An 18,822-nucleotide genomic window follows, 5' to 3' on the forward strand; every position below is an offset into this window, starting at 1 on the left:
ATTAAAGTTTAAAGTGATCATTTTTCTCGAATGGGGGAAAATATTTTTATATTGCTTCATAAAATTGATGTTTAAGGGTATTATTAAACTTTTCTTGTATACATATATGCAAAAAATGAAAGATGCGGTGAAGTAATTAGTCTTGCTTTTTGAGGACCTCATTAGACACATACGGAGCGAATGCGCCGCAGCACTTACCTACATAGCTGTAATGCATTTTTTTAAAAGCAGTAGTGCCAGAGATCTTGGTCCAGCGAGTACATATTATCTTTATTCCTTATTTTGAACTTATTCGAATCATATACATTTTCCTTTACACTTCCAGATAAATTTTTAATAGAATATTACTCGCTTAAATCATAAAAACGACAAAGAAAATATAATGTTACTTTACCGAGAAAGTGCAAAATAACTGTTTTTCGCAATTATTTAAAAAGAAAATTAAATGACATTAAATTGTTTATTGGAATTAAATTGATAACGTGGAATTTAGGAAAAAATATGTATAGTGTTCATATGACACCGGGTAGATCTTCCGATAAACAAGGATCTTCGAAAAATGTGGATACTGAAGTGGGAGTATTTAAAAATCGAAGAAAAGAATCGATCCCAGTTAAGGTTTTTAATTATTTGAAAACACAAATGCAAACGGAAGGAATTTCAAGTAAGTGGAAATTCATTGATTATAACAACTTTGTTAAATAGAATAACTCATAGTAATGATCACGCATCAAACACAATTTGTTGCTATTTAATAAACGCGATATTATAAAATTTAGAAAATTTATAATAAATTATTTTCTTTTCTTTGTTATATGCTACTGTGGATGTAAGGCTTTAAGCAAATATTTTATTAGACGTTTATATTTGTGATGCTTGCTGTTTATTTTTTATTAAAATATATAATGATATACATATTAATCGAGGATAAAGAAAATAAACGAAAGAAAAATTTTTTATTTCACTCCTGCTTAATTTTCAAATAATCTTCTGAAGCTTCTTTAACGATTAACATCTTCCGCATTCGTTTCTTTGTCCTCGTTTTATAAAAAAAATTGTATGTTTTCTTATGTATATTAGGTATATCTATTAATTCTATTTTTTTGCCAAATTTGTATTTTTACAAACACTAACTTAAGAAAATCAGAATCCTACTTTTTTTCGAGCTTTTAACAGTAGTATATTTTTTTATAATTAACATCGCACTTTCGTTAAAGTGAAAAAATAGTTTTACATGATCGTTATAACATAATGAATTACTCTTTTTGAATTAGATTAAACAAGGCAATCTCCTACTAATCATGTTTGATTTAAATATATAAATAATGTATAATTACTTTTCTCTAAATTACTTAATATCATTATTTTTTTTATCTTTTTTCTTTTTCGATGATACATACAATTTTATGTACTACTAAGAGTGTACATTTTTTTTATTGAGTTTAATTTTTAGAAAGATCATCTATTTATCTAATGGCTCAGTATTCATCACTGAAAATAAACAATCTGAGACTTCAATCTTTAAATCTTCGCATATATTTACATCTTTTTCGGTTGTCGTTTCATAATTCGAATAATTGTTCGGCCACACTTCTGAAATTGAATCTTCACTTCCCGCAATTTCACTTTTCGCACCATCCGCAGCTGACTCTCTTAAATCAGAATTGCTATTTGACATGGATGTATATAATATCCGGGATTCGTCCGTAGTTTCCCTAACTTTAGTTTGTAAACTAGCCATTCGCATTCCGGACGAAGTATCATTGTAGAGTAGCCAACATGGAGAAAAGGAATGTTGTCTGTATTCTGCAACAAATCTCTCTTTTTGGGAGCAAGTTACACTTGATGAAACTTGCGTATGTGTAACAATAGGGGCTATGTAACAATATACACAAGATGTCTGATCTAATTTCGATAAATCTATACGCTTGGTACTAATGATATTCAAAATATTTTCTAAAATAGAATGTGAAGACATCTTAGTGATTCTTTTCGGATAAAATGGATCTAATATTTCTAAAAATAGTAAAAATATAAAAATGTATTATTTTTCTTTACATTTTTAAATATATAATTTAAAAGCAATAGTACATACCATTTGTTTGTAACTTTTCTGTCATATTAGATACATCCCTATGAACATCAGATTCTGTTTGTATTATAGAGTTACAATTTTGTTCAGGTTGTCCTATATTTTCATATAATGGGATAGTTCCTTCATTATTGCGCGAACAAGAGTATTCATATGGTAGATTAGAGTTATAGTGATTATTGTTAGAAAATGTCTGTGATGTAGTAGATGCATAAGCTTCTTGATCTATATTTGCATTTGAAAAGGAATGTGTATACTGCAAATATTCTCCAGTAGTTTCTGTACTGCATTTAATCAAATTTTGTAAATAATATGTATTATTGCAGTCAGATTGCACATGAGGAATGATGTTTGTGTCGCAATACTGATTTTCTTCCAATGTATTCAAATTCAATAAATTTTGATTGGAATTGTATGGATGTACAGTTTCTGTCATTCGATATTGACACGTTAAGCTTTCATCATTTATAGGCTTGTTTAAGGCATCAGATCCTATATTATCACAATACATAGTCTGAAATATTTTTGATGATTGGACATCTGATGTTGGACAGTTGTTATCTACTGTATCCATATCACTAGTAATAGTCCAGTTTTCATAATCTTGATGCATGACAATATTTGTACTGGGGTATTTATATTGATTAATATTTTCATTTGTTAAGACATTTGAAATTTGTTGACCAATTTCTTCAACACTTTTTACAAAAGTTGGTTCATTTAAAAAATATTCTCCCTTTATACCACTTAGAAGACCATAACATTCTGTATTGTTTTCCAAAATTTCTTCATTATCCTGATTATCTGATTCAGCAGTTAAAGTATCAGAATTATCTAATAAGTTATTAGACTGATACTGTTCTACTGACAAAAATCTGCCAAGTACAGGACTAGCTATTTCTCCCAAATTTGCACCAACTGGTGCTTGTAACATTTTTTTAAGAAGTATAGATCCTTGTACATTACTATTTGTGTCTTCTAATGTTTGATATTCTACATTATCATTTGGTTGATATATTGAATTTACATTGTTAACAGGAACTACATTAGATTTACTATAGTTACTAACATCTAAAGGAACCTTTTGCACATCAGTTGAAACTGTTGCTGTTCTTAGATCTACTATAGTTGAATCCTGTATTTGATTATTATTTGTATCATATGTTTGAAATTCTCTTTGTATTCTTTTTATTAAGAACTGTTTGAACTCTTCATAATGAGGGATTCTGTTGTTATCATCTCTATTTGTGATCTCTTCTTCTGCCCCCACCTAATAACATAATATATATTTTATTTTAAAAACTTTCAAATATTCTGCATCTTTCTTTATTAAGAGCTTCTTTAAAAATTTACGAGAATATTAACATTGCAAAAATACTGTAAATATAAAATTTCCAATAAGATTGATTAATGATCGATCTATAGAATTATTCATGTTCGATATAATTTTCTGTCTCAAGCGTTATTGATCAATGTTTGATACGAACGTGTGATTCTGCGATATAATATTTGAATTTGTCAAGTTCGTATACACATTACAGCGATAAAACTAAATGAAGATCAACTCACCCACTGATAAGGTGGTTGCTGTTGCGGACAATAGTAATCATCGGCCATACCGTAATCAGGACTATGTAATGGTGTGGAGGTTAACCCGAGTTTCCCGACTTTGACTTTTCTCATTTTCCTCTTACGATTCTGCTTAAGATCTTGTAAGAGCCTGCCAACTTCATTTTCATTTCCGCCTTTCGCGGCTTGTAACACTTTAATCAGTAATTTCTTCTACGGTCAAAAATCGTAATCGATCGTTCAAAAATCAATTTACTTGTCGTTTTAGGAAAAAGAACGAAGAAGTGGGAATAACTTTATTAACATTTTCGTTAAAGTTTCTAATGGTAGATCAATTACCTTTATGTTACCTGGTACCCGATATCGGAGAGCTAAGGCTTGTAATTCTTTGTACGATAAACTTGAAATGTCGTTTCCGTTCATTTTTAAATATCAAGCCATCCGGCCGAAATCCTTCCCTTAGTACTCACACATTTCTGATATGGCCGATAGAAAAATTCGTCTGCTAACCGAATTACCCTGAAATTTATTTAATTTAAAAAATTGATTTAACCGAAAATCAGTTCTGTATAAAAATTGTCCTTCGTTATTAAACTTTGAAAACAACCATTTTTGTCTTAATCGTGAAACTGTAGAAAATGATTTATATTTTAATATATTTCTATTTAGTATTAAATTAGTTTTTCAGAATCTATCTCAAACTTGTATTTTAGCATAGAAAGATTATTAAGAGGAAAGAAATAAAACTAGTGACTGTGTATATTATGTTTCCTTTATTTATCTGTGCATACACAATTACTTACATACTCCTTGACTCCTTTATCAGTAAAACGGTTCCTTTATCGATAGCAAGTGCTATTATCCTGCCATCTGTAAATCACGAATTTGCAATTTCGTTTTATCGATCGATAACGTCGTCGTTTTCGTTATTCGCGTGAATAATTCCATTAGTGAGATAATTCCCTAAATTCTCACGAATCTATAGCATACTTTAACTTGCGTGTTGACTGACAATGTTTGATATAGTTTTCTACCATGTTTATCGACGATCGACATATATCAAGTAATTGGATTGCTTCTGCAATGATGTTTTTGGCTCAGTTTCAATCGGAACTGGATCTTCCCCTATTCCATAGCATATTTATAGTACTAAAGCTCATGATGCGTTAAATATTTTCTCGTTTACTCGTAATAACATATGATCTTGTTATATTTGTCATGAATAGACCGTGGATATTTATTTTAAATTTATATTTTTACGAACAGAGCTAAAAAGGGGTAATTCAAGCAGAAATTTCTTTTATTTATTAAATATTATAATAAGTATTGTGCTTTGGATATTTTATATGTCTTGACATCTTATGTGCATTTTTAAATCTTTAAATTTTCCATAAGTACATAAAAATTTGCAGTCTAACCATGGGAAGAGTACATTCTTATGATAGGGTAGAGAAGTAAGCAAGTAGCATACTCGACGCATACAGCTGCGTTCAGTAGAAAGGTTGTTCATAGTCAGACGCGTCTGGTATACTGTTTTTTGTGACGGTAAAAACTGAGTGCATCAGGCGCGTCTGATTATAGACAAGTTTTCTACTGAACGCAGATATACAAATTCAGTTTCTATCTCTGTAAAGGACAATTCAAATTGAGTACATTTTGTATCGTGTATAAATCGTAAAAAATTATACTTTTATAGTTACAAATCTCTTTTAGAATTTTTATATATGCTATATACTATAGTGGGATGAAGAAGTGCTACTAGGTACGCGTTCTTTTGCTTCCCTTTATCTCATTAATTATCGATAAAGTGGAGTGCTTTCGCTCATCTCTTGTTCCGAGTGAAATGGTCGCTGCTTGAAGTGCTCTCATAAGATACGTTAAGGTAACTTGATATTTTAACGCTTTTCATCGAGACAAGTTGTTTATTTAACAAATTAACGAAGTACTTAAGTTCGCTAGAACAATTAATTAACGCTAGAACAATTAATTAATGAGTTTCGTCTCAAATTGGAATGTATGGAAATAACTGGGAAAAGGATGCACAGAATTGTATGTATTATTCTAGTTTGCAAGTAAAATCAATTCACTTGCGAATATGTAGGTATAACGATTCAATGAAGGAGAAAGCTGGATATAGTAATGATTGCGGTAAAATAAGTAACAATAACGAGCCGAATATAGTCGTTTATTAAAACGATACCTATCAACTGAATAATATTAAACTGTATTAAGAATACGAAAATTGAGAGGCTTGTAGCAAAAACGAGACTCGTCAAATTTTTCGGTGTTGTAAATAATAATACTTAGGCTTTTATCAAAGTTGTGCTTTATCAGAATAATCATCGCCAAGTTAATAAGATAATTATTTTAGGGTATCACAATTATTGCTTTCTTCAAATAACGCCTCACATACTGACACGATTTAGTCTGGTAATAATAACGCAGAAAAATATTGATATTATCAAATATTCCATTGTTTGTTGCTTTTATTTTATAAAGATTATTAAGTTCAGACGAGGATACATTGTTCATTATATTTTAACTTAATTTACAAATGTTTCGCTCTTAATCAAGGCATCCACAACCTAATTGAATACAGTTCTCGAATACATAATTCAACTGATTACGGTTGCTTCGCTATAGAATTACAGATAACATGCACAGTGATTGCGTAACATTTCGTTAAGACAAAATGAAGCCCACTGAACAAAAACTAAAGATTCTGAAATATGTTTGCACCCTCTCGAAGGAAGATAAAATTTAACAGAAATCCTTGATGATTTTTACCATGGACGCTTCGATTGTTGTCGGCTTTTATGTACGTGTAAACGAACACACACAGTGTTTTATCGTATACGATAAAAAATAAAATCTTCTAAAAGATTTTTACCAGGAGATCCTTAGATCTGGCATTCAGGTACAGACTTTACGCGAATATGGTTGGAAAAAGAGCGTGGACTTGCGCGAAGGAGCGTACACCCCGTGCTTTTGCGTGGCAGCTGTTTCAGTGCATCATCGCGAGGGCCGCGCACATCGTTACCGAGTCCCGCCGTGTGAGTTACGTTAGTCGGTCGTGGAGCATCGATCGTTGAATTAGAAGTGCACGCGTCGATCGGATTCGAACGGCCGACCACGGAAACGAAGAAGATGCATCGTGGATAGAAGGCAAAGGAAGAAAAAAAGAAGAAAAAGAGAGAAGGGAGAAAGGAAGGAAGAAAATCTCTTTCCGGTGGTTCAGGTTCGGTAACCAAGTTAGAAGGAAATAAAGGAAGAGATCGTTAGATCGATCATTTACGAGGCGACGAGGAAATCACAGTCGCGAAGCCGGATCGCCGAGCGCGATCGTTCGCTTGTGAATCGGCAACGAATCGGTGTTTGCGGTCAATGAAGGCACGTAAGAGCCGCGAGAAAAGTAAGTCCATCAATCATACAGGCCGACTGTAGTGCCGCTCGAGTTTCCTCTCCAATAATCGGTGCAGGCCAGTCGATACGCCGTGGAAAGAGATCCTCCTTGAGACGAAGGGATTGACACAGCCCAGGCCCGAACGAATCTTCCCCCTTTATCGCGAAACCGTTCGTTGCGGTGTGTCAGTGCTAACAGCTGCCAAAGATGCAACGGCAAGGTGCGACACTCGCTCAGACAGAGAAAGAAAGAATAACAATTCTTCTCCTTGTTTTGCCCCGTTGACGACTCCTTCTTTGAGAGATAGCACCTTGGAATATACTACTTATCGTAGTTGGTCCGCTTAGGGAACCGACCGATGCGACCACGCTCTCTATTGCCTCTCTAGACCGTCGCGTCTCTTGCTCCCTTTTTCTACTATCTCTTTCTCGCCTTCTCTCTTTCTCTCTTTTTAATTGTGTACACGCACACGCAGATCTCCAGATCTCGCGCGTTTTTAATCGACAAATGCTCCGAAAGCGGAATCGCAAAGTGGGGTGGATACAGGGTAGGAGCTCTCCCGTTGCTATGGTGACCCCGGATGCCCGGGACCAGAGCTGCTAGTGGAATTACACAGTGCACAGGCATACGTCTATGATGTGTACACTGTAAAAGCCAAGTTCAAAAGCGCACGGCCGTGTTTTAGACAAGTCTCGACCGACAACGGTGCGCCCGAGATGTTTTTCTCCCCCCTCTGAATTTCCCTTCCTCTTTTAACCCGTTTACTAATTACCCTGTTTTAGCAGCGTAGACGCAAGACGTAGAACGCAAACATTCCTTTTCCGTATTGATTCTTCGGCCTAGCTTTACAGCTTCTTCGGTTATTCGAGCATCTCTCTTTCACAGAATTAATATTCATTCGTACCTTACACAATTCCGTGATCGTAATTTTAGCAGCGATCAATGGGAAGCTTCTACCTTAGTCGCAAACAAGCCCGATGGTATTCAGCTGCTGAACACACGAATCGAGAACAAACGTTCTCTCTCTGTCTCTCTCTCTTTTTTAGCGACACATTAGTTTTAGAGACACGTAGAAACGACACGGGGAACAGCATGATAACACGAGATAAAAATTCCAAATCTTTAACGATATCTTTTAACGATCCATTACGGTTTATTTGAAACTTTTCCCCCCACGGAGCTTTATGTTCCCGCGATCGCGTGTGATCTCGAAAAAGAAACGTCGTTTAAAACGGTTCGCTTGGTCGTTTTCAATCAGTGATCAGAAGCATGTGTAAAGGATAATTGCAGTAATTGCATGATAGGTGGACACGCGTGAATTCATCTATCGTTCACAAATATCCAATTTGCGTTGGACAAGGATTTGCTTGATTTTACTATGTGCCTTTCAATTCTGCGACTATCGACAAACTCTTTATCTTCAGATCCTTTCCGAATTATAAGTTACATTAAGAAAATTTGTCCAAACTGATGCATAGAACGATTCTTTACGTAGCAATATATAGTAAACAGTAAAATAGATTATCGCCGTGTCATTCAATAAGTAATTTTATAAAAAAAGCCAATATTAAGCGATGCTTATTAATTCGTCACTTATTTATATACACATTGCATCTTACAACTATAAAATTATCCCAAAGTTTTCAAGCGACAGATATAAGGTACAACGTGACAAAATTTGACTAGAAGTATACCAAGTCGGACAGCGAAACTTGTAAAACCGGAGCACTGTGTTTGGCTTAAAAAAATATTATTTCGACAAACAGATGAAAGTGTCCTGATACTCTCGAACGTGAATGTTTTAATAACGAGATCGCTCGATGTTTGCCAACGCGTTGCAACGCTCCGAAAGAACGGAGCGGCGTGTTTGCAAACTTGCTGATCGATACAGAGATTGAAAGGCAACTTGTGGAATTCGTGTCTAACGATAGGTGAACGCGTGCCAACGTCGAGATCATCACCCTAGTTACGACATTTCCGTAAATCAAGTAGTAATGCGTATATTTATTACTGGTAGCAATGTACAGTCTCTCGTAGAGTATGTTGGTAGAATGTCGATTGTTAGGTACTTCTTTTTGATTAGGTGCATTTGTATAGAGATTGCAACTACTCTTTAGAGCTCGATCTCCCTCTCTGTAGATTGTAGCGTTGGGTTACGCTTTCGTTTGATCTTGAATCTTATTTTCGACGGCGGTAATTATATTTATAGCGCTTCGCGTTAATGAATATCGATTTTAACGCCGCTTCGATGTGAAACGCGTCTAGACAGCCGTGTCGCGTGAAAATTGTCGCCCACGAAACAGCGTACGCTTAAATCGTGGCTTGATTCTTTTACCCCTGTAACGAAAGCGATTGCTCGATGCTGCGCCAGCCGATCGACCTGAGAAATCTAAATCACTTTAGCTACTCGAATCTCAAGTATCGCCGATGTCTCGAATTACCTGGAACCTGTTGACTTTTAGCGATCTCTTTTCTATCTCTCTATTCACCCCGCGCATCTTTCCATCGTCTATAAAACGACGAAATAGATGGAATCGTGCGAATAACTCTATTTACAACTGTCCCCAAGTAAAACACCATCTTCGACGAGACCTAGATGGCAAGGAATACGCCAACTTGCAAACGTAGTTTCGATGAAATCTTTGTTTGAATAAACGGGGCGAGAGCCGATAACAATTGGAAAAATTCGGGCCGAAATGTTTTACCTGGGCAATTAATTCTTCCCATTATCTTTCGCTCACGAGTTCTCCGCCTGCAAGTCTGTGCACCTGTACATCTCCAGGTATTTTCTCCGTCTTGGCAATGCGCGCACTGTCTCCCGTAGAACCCCCGTATTTCTCGATGGGAGTGTAGGCAGGTTGCCTGGTGAAGTCAGTCGCGCTATCTTCTCGGGCACCCGGCGTATCTTCTCCCGTAAAGTAATTGACGTTCTTGAGCTCGTTGCACCCTGTATCGTAAGTAGATAACGCGCCATCTCCTCTCCTGCCTGCTAGTGAGAGAGGAGAAACGGCGTTCCTCCCTTAGCCTGGTGTAGAGGAAGAACGCACTTTGATCAAAGGTGAGAGGGGAGTATCTCGAACGCGTGGTACAGTCTTAGAAGTGAAGCGCCTATTGGCAAACTTACAGAGGGCGAACTTGAAGAACTCGGGGGCGTTTTAGGGGGTTCCACCGCCGGTGCCCTTGCCCTTGGCGGCAGGTACAAGCCGGAGGAGCTTTCCACATTGGCGGCCAACACCAGGTTTTCCAAGAAGGAGATACAGCTCATCTATCGCGGATTTAAGCAGGAATGTCCTACGGGTCTCGTCGACGAGGAAGCGTTCAAGCAGATCTTCTCACAGTTCTTCCCACAGGGAGGTAAGTTGATCCTTTCGTGATTGGATATTTCTCGAGCCGTGTAACGAAAGATCTCCCTCTGTCAATTATTATTGGAAATAAAAATTAGTTCATTATTAGTAACGTTCATTATTAGTTCATTATTATTATAATTAGTTCATTCATTAGTAACGTCGTTATTATCTGTATAACTTTTAAATGTACAAATTTGATTATACCGATCGATGAATATCGTATTATTATACAATATGTTGTTCACTTATTCTGTAACCTTTGTAATCCTCGCTTCAAAGATTGTTAAGATCTTGACGCACAATATTTGGCTACCGCTTTGAGCTTTCTCATCAATCTTATCCGTTACTTTCGCTTTGGAATATAAAAATCTATCTATCCGTATTAGTTAATAACGTTATGAAGCGTGAACAATTTAAGAGTTTTCGTTTCAACAGAAAAACGATCAACGTCGAATGTTTCAGATGCCAGCCAGTACGCTCATTACGTCTTCAACACCATGAAGAGAAAACCGTCTGGGAAGATAAGCTTCGAAGTGAGCGACTTTTACAGATATACGTACGCTTTGCTTGCGAAGCAACTGTTCATAGTTTCATAATTGCGTTTCATCGTATCCAGGAATTCCTGACCATCTTGTCGAAAGTTTCGAGAGGATCGGTGGAAGAAAAGCTTCAGTGGATATTTGGACTCTACGACCTGGACGGCGATGGATTGATCAGTAAAGAGGAAATGTTGGATGTGGTTGGTTCAATCTACGAGATGTTGGGTCGTTACACCCAGCCGCAAATAGTTGAGCCGCATTTGGCTGCCCGAGAACACGTCGATCGTATTTTCCACGTGAGTAAACGCGATCGATCTCGCTTCTGTCCCTTACATGTAAAAATATTTGCTGATTTATTCGAACCACGATTGATCGATCGGAAGTTCTCTTCTAATTAGGGATTTAATACAGCTGAGCAATTTTTTATCCTCAGTTAATGGACGCAAACAAAGACGGCGTGGTGACAATCGAGGAATTGGTACAATGGTGTTCCAAGGATGAACAACTCTTGCGGAGTCTCGACACTCTCGACACTGTCTTATGAGATCTTTACGATTATTTTGTAACCTTCACTCAGCTCCCAAATGTCACAAATCCCCCGAAAATTATAACGCAACATTCGCACGAGTTCCGCGGGTTGTTTCTAAAATTTCGATTCCCGCGTTTAATATCTGACGATTCACGCGAGGAATTAAGTATCGGTTGGAAATACTAATTCGAACTCGCCGAACGTTGTCTGTAAATATGTACTTACCCTTCCTACCCAGTCTTTCAAGCGTGCTATCGAATCCACGATGAAATCAACAGTATTACTAGACCTCTATTATATATTTCCTTTTCGCATCGTATACATAATCCTCACGCGGTCAACAGATCATTGATCGTTGTCGCGTGATTGTATAAAACTAAAAAGAGAAGAATATTTCAGCTACGGGAATGAAGAAGATCTAATCCATTTCATCGTCGAAGAATACCGACACTCTCGAAGAAGAAGATCTAAAGTATCTTTTATTGGCGTTAAAATTCTAATGGCATGGACTTAATAATTCAGAGCGAGCTATCGGATCGTAGGTATCGCAGAATTGTTAGCTAAGATCGATGTGAAACGGGAACAAGTCGATCTCCAGATTTGCTAAAACGGGGATTGAATTCTACATAATACCCGAACATAATATCTGTACTTTCGTAAAGAATTTTAATGATTTTACCAAACTGTGCTATTACATTTTTCCGTAAATTTCGCAGAGTCAAGTAATACGATCTAATATTTCTTAAACTTCTATGTTTCTTTCAAACTCTACTTTCCCTGCATTCTACGAGTTAAAAAAGAAAATCCGATGCTCGTTCCGTTAGGTGATTTTCGTACGATGCAGGTACGAAATAGTTTTACTTTTCGCGACTGTCGAATTATCTCTAATTAAAAGAATAAACTGTAAGTACGTACTTCGATACTGACCATCGTTGTGGCAATCAGCTGCAATTTAATGGTATTTTTCAAAGAGCTTCGACTATTATCCATCGTTCGGGTCGTCCTCGTGTCTTGTTGTTGTTGGACAAGTAAAAATTTGTCCGAGACTTTTACATTCCAAAGATTCAACGTTACGTTTGTAACTTACAGATGATAAGGAGTTCAAGACAAGGAATTGGGATAGGGAAGAGATTATTCAGAGTTTATTCAAAGTTTCATTGTTAGATTCAGGCATATGCGAATAACGTTTGACAATCGTTTTAATCTTAATTAAAATATAATCTCTGGTACGAACAAGTATAGACGTTTTCTTCGATCTCGTTGTACATTCTTGGATATTTCCAGATTGTATACTTCGCACGCTTAGAAAGCGTGGCAAGAAACTGCAAAGTGTAAGTCGATACCTAAGTTACATAAACTTATTAAATATTCGCATATGTCTATTCTCTTCATAGATGATAGATTTACCAATACCTCCAAAGGCCCATGTACGATGGAAGATGTAGTTAGTAACCCAGTAATAATGTAGTATCCTCGACCAATTAAGAGAAACGTGGTCCTCTAAGATCAACGCCTCGTGTGATTCTCTCGTACCTTATTATAGTTATTATTACTATCGCATAAAAAGTATTGTTATTAATACAATTACTATTAATCTCATTACTTGTCTTCTATCAAATTGAAGCAAGGTATGTATTGCGTTCACACACATGAGAAATCGCTGAGCGCACATTCGAGATATTCTAAATATTACGCGTACAAATATAATCGAATTTGTTGAATTTCTCAAGTTTATTAAAATACCTATATTATATTTGAGAAGACGTGATCCAAGAATGTTATCACGTGGATACAAAGAAATTGATTCGACGTTTATACCTTGGATCATTTTAATGGTGTGCGATTTAAATCAGCGCGCCCTATTATGACTGTTTGTTATATCAGTTTCAAATTAGGAATCAATTTTTTTACTAATTTGTAGATCGTGTATCCATAACTTATGTACTTACGTTTATACGTGTATGTGTATGGCTGTTAGACCTGAAATACCTTCGTATTATTTTCTTAACGATTATGTTATCGAAACAATAACGATGTTGTTTCAAGATTCAATGTACCTCGAAACCTACCTTCTTCAGTTGGAGGTATTAAACAATTTGTATTTAATAAAATTATATTTTAATTCATTTTCATTGTACATATTGAAGGTATGATAATTGCGCGTTAAAATAAGATTGGTACTAATCATTTCTCTTTTAATTAATGTTATAAAATTGTACAAAATAAAGATAATTATAATTACAAAATACAATATGTAATTCAAATCTTTTTCGCAAAAACGAATTTTCGATATCTTCAAATATTCTTTTTTACATTCTCGCATTTTTAATTGTTTGTCTTGGAATATAATCCTATCATCCTGGAATAATATAATGTAATATAAATAAATTACGAAATTTATATAATTTTCTCCTGGGTGGCATGATATATGATTCTTGACTTCTCCAATTACAAGCACTCAATCTTTTATAGTATAGTAATCCTCTATCAGTGGCGCTGCACAGTGTTATAACTTGTGTATAGGACATGTAATTCCGTTAATCATTAGTATAGTTTGTTTCTTGTATTTAAAGTTGAATTGGAATAATCGTTATCGATGCTTCAACTTGATAAGCGAAAAAGAATGTTCTGAGCTGTGTGTTTTGCGAGAAATACACTTTCAACGCCGTACAACGTACTCTAAAAAGAATTCCAATGCAACATTGAACATGTTATATAGTATACTGTGTAACAATTATTCATTTTTCAATTGCAGTGTTAGTAGTTGTAGTTATTTCGATTTCTAAAAATTTATCTTCAATGAAATTTTAAACAATTCGATATACTGAAATTTATATAAGAAAAAGATGGTACGAATAAAGTGGTCTTTAACCAAAGCGCCTAATATTCTTAAGTGAGTAATAAAAAATAATAAAGAGCAAACATTTTAGTTGCTTGAACATATTATATTATATTTCGTTGCTTTTAGACTTAACTTAAAACAAAAATGGTGGCGTTTTCAAGTCATTATAAAATCTTTATTTTATAATGAATTTTTAAATTGGGGTTATGTTTGTGACATACTTCTAGAACCAATGTTCTGGTTTGTAGAAAATTTTACTGCTTGTTTAGGACCGGTGAGTACTTTCGTAAACTTTCCTAATTTCATGTATATTACTTTTTTTTTACTTATATCTTTATGTGATTCTTATAAAAAAAATTGCTATTGTTCACAATGTATTTACTAAGTTTGACAGTTTACAGGTATTTGTAGTAATGGTAAGTCTTTTAACTGCAAGTATCGTGTACATTGCATATTACATCGGTCTACCATATTGGTGGGAAAAGAGTCCATTGATGACAATAATCCTCTTAGTGATTGGAAATTGGTTATTAGTAAATGTATGTTTTCATTATTATATGGGAGTAAATGTCCCAGCTGGTTATCCGCCAGAAGGTGGTCTTATACCAGAGGCTGTGAGTATTTGTAAGAAATGTATTAAACCAAAACCACCCAGAACACATCATTGCTCTGTATGCAACAAATGTATTCTTAAGATGGATCATCACTGCCGTATCCTTTTGAATATATGATATATTATCTTAGTGTTGCCTAAAAACCTTATATATTTCCTAAACAAAGAAACAGCATGGTTAAACAATTGTGTTGGTCATCATAATCATAGATACTTTTTTCAATACATGGTTTTTACAGTACTTGGTATTTTATTCATAATGTTGTTTGGTGTAGAAATAGCATATCAAGAATTCTTTCCAGCACAAGAACCAGAATTAGATGGTCATCCAGTACGCATTAATAATTCTGAGATAATTCCTGTGGTAATTATTATAGTTCTATTTGCGAAAAATGAATTTAATAATTAGATCGAATTTATTTAATTATTTATTTGTATCTTAGTCTGAATCACTAGATCACCTAAGTGAAGAGGAATTAGCTGAAATAGCTAAACAAGCTGCAGATACAAGCATTAAAGAATGGAACCGTCGACTTATAGTTTTTGCAGCTCTAATTTGCGTGGCTACTTTTGCAGCATTAGGAGCTTTAACATGTTGGCACGCGGGTCTCATTACTAGAGGAGAAACAAGTATAGAAGCACGTATAAATAGCACAGAAACACAGAAGTATAAAGCACTTGGTAAAATATATCAAAATCCATATGATTTTGGACCAAGACAAAATTGGAAGCTGTTTCTAGGTATAATTGGGAGGTAATCTAAAACACTAAATATTTATTAATATTTATATTTATATTATATTAATATTTATTAATAAGTATTTTACAATATAATAATAACTTTATATTCCGTATCACAGAAGTTGGTGGCATATACTTTTTCCATCTAATCATGGACCATATGGAGATGGTCTCACATGGAAGACCATTCATGATACAAAAATATCTTGAGTATAATTTTCATGCCTAATAATGGCAGAAGTTACACTTATTATTTACAGTCACCCTGAAGTCATTCTTACAGATTAAAAAATCTTCTAGTCAATCTATATTACAATTATATAGTACTATGTGCACATGTTTCAAACAATATTAATATAATCTGAAAATACTAATGTCATAAAAATAACATTCACTTTGTGCATTAATAAGATTATTTGATATGTACATACATTGACAGATAACACTTTTATCAAACATTACTACACTTTTAAACATTATTATCAAATGTATTTTTAACTTTTAATCTTTAAATCAGTCGAAATGTTGCTGGAAAAATAAACAATTTTTTATCTTTGCAAACTAAGGTGTATATTAATGATACAAAACAAAATTTATGGCCAAACAATATCTTCGATCCAGTTAAGATAGTGTGAAACTCTAGTATATACTCCAGGTGTATTGACAATTGCACAGCCTTGTCCGAAACTGGTAATACCTAATACTTGAAATAAGCATTCATTTCTTGGATGGGGTATTTGTAAGGGGCCTCCTGAATCACCATGACAAGTATCTTTATTCCAACCACTGAGAGTATCTCCTGCACAAATCATACTTGGCATAATTCCATATGGTATTGCTATTGATATGGACTCATTGTATTTTATTGCACAATCTATGTTATCAACAATATTAAGAAGAGCCTTTTGCAGTTTATCACTCTCTTCTTCTGCATCTAAAGGTATTAATAATAACAGATGTATTTTTTTAAAGAAATTTTAGTCTCGTTTGTTCATCAATACTTTGATCTTACCAAATTCTGTGACTCCCCAACCACTGATCCATGCTTGCATAGGCACAGTATCATATCGTTGGTATAAACAAGCAGGTCTTATTTCATTGTTAAAGGCAACAGCTGTACTTAGTTTTAAAAGAGCTATGTCAGCATACATAGCAGGAGGTTTATAACTTGGATGTCGTACTATCCTGTTGATCTTAGTTGTGATACCTTGTTGATTATTTCTCAAGTTAGACATACCAATACGAGCATTTGTAGGGCTTCTATCTTGCAGAAGATAGTAGTATTTAAGTAATTTTTACATTAAAAACTTAGCATGATAAATAAGATGAAATAATACCTTGGCCCATAAGTACAGTGTGCAGCAGTAAGTACCCATTCTGGAGCAATAAGAGTGCCACCGCATGAAAAAATAAATGACCCATCTAAAGCTTTAATGCCTAAAGCAATCATGTGAGGAAACTCTCCAGGAGAAGCATCGATACCTCCAACGACAAGATGGTTTGTGGTCTTACATTTTTGATTAGTTATTGTAATCACCTCTGGATTTGTACCCACTAAAGACAATGCATTTGTTGTGCCTAAGATTTGTCTTTCATATTCCTCACATTCTAGTACATAGAAATTATTAACAATTAACATTATAAACAACAAAGAAGGTTGTTTCACTTAGACATAAATACTTACTAAGTTCTGACTTTGATTTTGAACCTATGTATGGACTTGTTATACTTGGAATTTTATCCATTGATACCTTCTTATTCTGCATACTTGTGCTAAGATACGAATCATTCATGGGAAATACCTGGAATATTGGAATATATGGAATACTAGTTGTATTAGAATCATGTGGTACGAAAGGATTATTATTAAAAGTAGATATATTAAAAATAGAGCTTTCTGATACCTTGAGTGATTTGCTATTTACAGGTGTTTTGTTCAATTCAGTACTATTCCCATTATATGAAACAGACAACATTGAAATATTTGATAAGAAAGGATTCTTTTTATACATTTCACTGTTGCCTGAATTACGAAGAAATGGATTATTGTAGATGTTATCACTTAATCTCCATGGCTCAAATTTGTTCTTATTTAAGTTTTCTAAAAATATATTCAACTATATTTATTTGTTATTTAAGGAAAAGAAAATAATTTATAGTCAGGAGTAAAAAAAATTATAAGCAACCTTTCACGAGATCATGTAAAATACTTGAAGTAGAAAAATAGTATAAAGTATAAAATATAGTTAACCTGCTGTTTTCGAGGACACAATTAACGCTATGTTAAATATTAAACATATAGTAAAAATGTTAAATTGAAGTGTCATTTCTGTAATGTGCACAAGTGATCTTTCCTGGTTCTTGAATTAAAATGGTATTATGGAAGGCAAAAGATCATTTATATCGCTAACAAAATATTCGATAGATAAACACATGATTTTTCTACTGTTAACCTTAAGCTTCCATTTATCATTAAATTTCTATAATGGATCAGCAGTGATTACGAAATGATGCATTTATTAAGAATAATATATGGATCCGACCACCAATGTACGGACGTACCATCAGTGTGTATAATTCGAAATAGCCTGCGATTGGCTAATTTGTGGATCTTCGTAATGCGTTCCCGATATCACGTGACTCTGTTTTAAGTCACAAATGTTAATGCTTTCTTATCGTAGGGGAATTTTCCTAATAGTTACACTATTAATTTTTGTATTGTAAATACAATAATCTTGTTTGCTTCGATGTACATAATTCGAAAATCCAACAACTGGATAGAAATGAAATCGAAATAACTTAGGCATTTTTTAAAAAATGTTTATCTTTTTTAGTCTTTTAAAAATTCTTTATTTTAAAATCTCTTTGTCATATTTATTTAGCATGCTTTATAATATTATCGTTACAGTTGGTTTAAATAAAATGTTGAAAGTTTATAGTTCTAAAATATCAAACCGAAGAGAATTACTCTCCAAGCAAAAGATCCATATTCATTACATAATTTCTAGACGATAATATGTATTAAAAAAACTATTAAAAGTTATAGGTTAAATTATGTAGTAATTTATGGAAAGAATAATTTCATTATCTCTCATTATTAGCCATTATCTGAACGATGTTATTATTGCCAATTACATACTCCAGATA

General features: G+C 34.2%; 4 protein-coding genes across 12 annotated transcripts; 2 read left to right on the plus strand and 2 right to left on the minus strand.

Moving 5' to 3' along the window:
- The first annotated feature begins 246 nt into the window (after positions 1-246).
- Positions 247-13,605, plus strand: LOC117230562 (Kv channel-interacting protein 2-like). 5 transcript variants are annotated; one of them, XM_033488147.1, is made up of 6 exons: positions 6,659-7,073; positions 7,141-7,284; positions 10,191-10,418; positions 10,874-10,944; positions 11,028-11,246; positions 11,384-13,605. In XM_033488147.1, exons 2-6 carry the CDS (start codon positions 7,272-7,274, stop codon positions 11,492-11,494), a joined length of 642 nt encoding a protein of 213 aa, XP_033344038.1. In that variant the 5' UTR covers positions 6,659-7,073; positions 7,141-7,271; the 3' UTR covers positions 11,495-13,605. The 5 variants fall into 5 exon arrangements, with proteins under 5 accessions (XP_033344035.1, XP_033344036.1, XP_033344038.1 ...); XM_033488144.1 differs by lacking the exons at positions 6,659-7,073; positions 7,141-7,284 and adding an exon at positions 247-664; XM_033488145.1 differs by lacking the exons at positions 6,659-7,073; positions 7,141-7,284 and adding an exon at positions 248-664 and having other exon boundaries at positions 10,224-10,418.
- LOC117230561 lies at positions 1,099-4,960 on the minus strand. Of its 2 annotated transcripts, none has more exons than XM_033488143.1 (4): positions 4,001-4,960; positions 3,662-3,874; positions 2,096-3,362; positions 1,099-1,806 (listed from the first exon to the last, which is right to left on the minus strand). In XM_033488143.1, the coding sequence occupies exons 1-4, from the start codon at positions 4,082-4,084 to the stop codon at positions 1,463-1,465; spliced, it is 1,908 nt and encodes a 635-aa protein (XP_033344034.1). In that variant the 5' UTR covers positions 4,085-4,960; the 3' UTR covers positions 1,099-1,462. The 2 variants fall into 2 exon arrangements, with proteins under 2 accessions (XP_033344034.1, XP_033344033.1); XM_033488142.1 differs by having other exon boundaries at positions 1,099-2,016; positions 4,001-4,958.
- A 720-nt stretch (positions 13,606-14,325) lies between the features above and the next one.
- On the plus strand, positions 14,326-15,979 carry LOC117230420 (palmitoyltransferase ZDHHC16A). Of its 2 annotated transcripts, XM_033487853.1 has the most exons (6): positions 14,326-14,372; positions 14,448-14,595; positions 14,723-15,032; positions 15,108-15,298; positions 15,378-15,688; positions 15,795-15,979. In XM_033487853.1, exons 1-6 carry the CDS (start codon positions 14,326-14,328, stop codon positions 15,883-15,885), a joined length of 1,098 nt encoding a protein of 365 aa, XP_033343744.1. In that variant the 3' UTR covers positions 15,886-15,979. The 2 variants fall into 2 exon arrangements, with proteins under 2 accessions (XP_033343744.1, XP_033343745.1); XM_033487854.1 differs by lacking the exon at positions 14,326-14,372 and having other exon boundaries at positions 14,455-14,595; positions 14,716-15,032.
- On the minus strand, positions 15,756-18,242 carry LOC117230419 (serine protease snake-like). Of its 3 annotated transcripts, XM_033487849.1 has the most exons (7): positions 17,927-18,241; positions 17,580-17,776; positions 17,360-17,477; positions 17,013-17,283; positions 16,688-16,935; positions 16,107-16,609; positions 15,756-16,036 (listed from the first exon to the last, which is right to left on the minus strand). In XM_033487849.1, exons 1-6 carry the CDS (start codon positions 18,000-18,002, stop codon positions 16,269-16,271), a joined length of 1,251 nt encoding a protein of 416 aa, XP_033343740.1. In that variant the 5' UTR covers positions 18,003-18,241; the 3' UTR covers positions 15,756-16,036; positions 16,107-16,268. The 3 variants fall into 3 exon arrangements, with proteins under 3 accessions (XP_033343740.1, XP_033343742.1, XP_033343743.1); XM_033487851.1 differs by lacking the exon at positions 15,756-16,036 and having other exon boundaries at positions 16,165-16,609; positions 17,601-17,776; positions 17,927-18,242; XM_033487852.1 differs by lacking the exon at positions 15,756-16,036 and having other exon boundaries at positions 16,165-16,609; positions 17,862-17,947.
- Positions 18,243-18,822: the final 580 nt, after the last annotated feature.

The sequence above is a fragment of the Bombus vosnesenskii genome, unplaced genomic scaffold, assembly GCF_011952255.1.
Source record: "Bombus vosnesenskii isolate JDL3184/JDL3185 unplaced genomic scaffold, Bvos_JDL3184-5_v1.1 scf7180000013267, whole genome shotgun sequence".
NCBI classification, from domain to species: domain Eukaryota; kingdom Metazoa; phylum Arthropoda; class Insecta; order Hymenoptera; family Apidae; genus Bombus; species Bombus vosnesenskii.

Coding starts and splice junctions, on each gene's coding strand:
- LOC117230562 (XM_033488144.1), top strand. CDS start 502: ATGTATAGTGTTCATATGACACCGGGTAGATCTTCCGATAAACAAGGA. Junction 10,419..10,873: donor ACAGTTCTTCCCACAGGGAG/GTAAGTTGATCC, acceptor CGAATGTTTCAG/ATGCCAGCCAGTACGCTCAT. Junction 10,945..11,027: donor CTGGGAAGATAAGCTTCGAA/GTGAGCGACTTT, acceptor CATCGTATCCAG/GAATTCCTGACCATCTTGTC.
- LOC117230561 (XM_033488142.1), bottom strand. CDS start 4,084: ATGAACGGAAACGACATTTCAAGTTTATCGTACAAAGAATTACAAGCC. Junction 3,875..4,000: donor GGGTACCAGGTAACATAAAG/GTAATTGATCTA, acceptor TTTTGACCGTAG/AAGAAATTACTGATTAAAGT. Junction 3,363..3,661: donor AGCAACCACCTTATCAGTGG/GTGAGTTGATCT, acceptor TTATGTTATTAG/GTGGGGGCAGAAGAAGAGAT.
- LOC117230420 (XM_033487853.1), top strand. CDS start 14,326: ATGGTACGAATAAAGTGGTCTTTAACCAAAGCGCCTAATATTCTTAA. Junction 14,373..14,447: donor AAAGCGCCTAATATTCTTAA/GTGAGTAATAAA, acceptor CGTTGCTTTTAG/ACTTAACTTAAAACAAAAAT. Junction 15,033..15,107: donor TAAGATGGATCATCACTGCC/GTATCCTTTTGA, acceptor ACAAAGAAACAG/CATGGTTAAACAATTGTGTT.
- LOC117230419 (XM_033487849.1), bottom strand. CDS start 18,002: ATGACACTTCAATTTAACATTTTTACTATATGTTTAATATTTAACATA. Junction 17,284..17,359: donor AAAATCAAAGTCAGAACTTA/GTAAGTATTTAT, acceptor TCTATGTACTAG/AATGTGAGGAATATGAAAGA. Junction 16,936..17,012: donor CACTGTACTTATGGGCCAAG/GTATTATTTCAT, acceptor TCTGCAAGATAG/AAGCCCTACAAATGCTCGTA.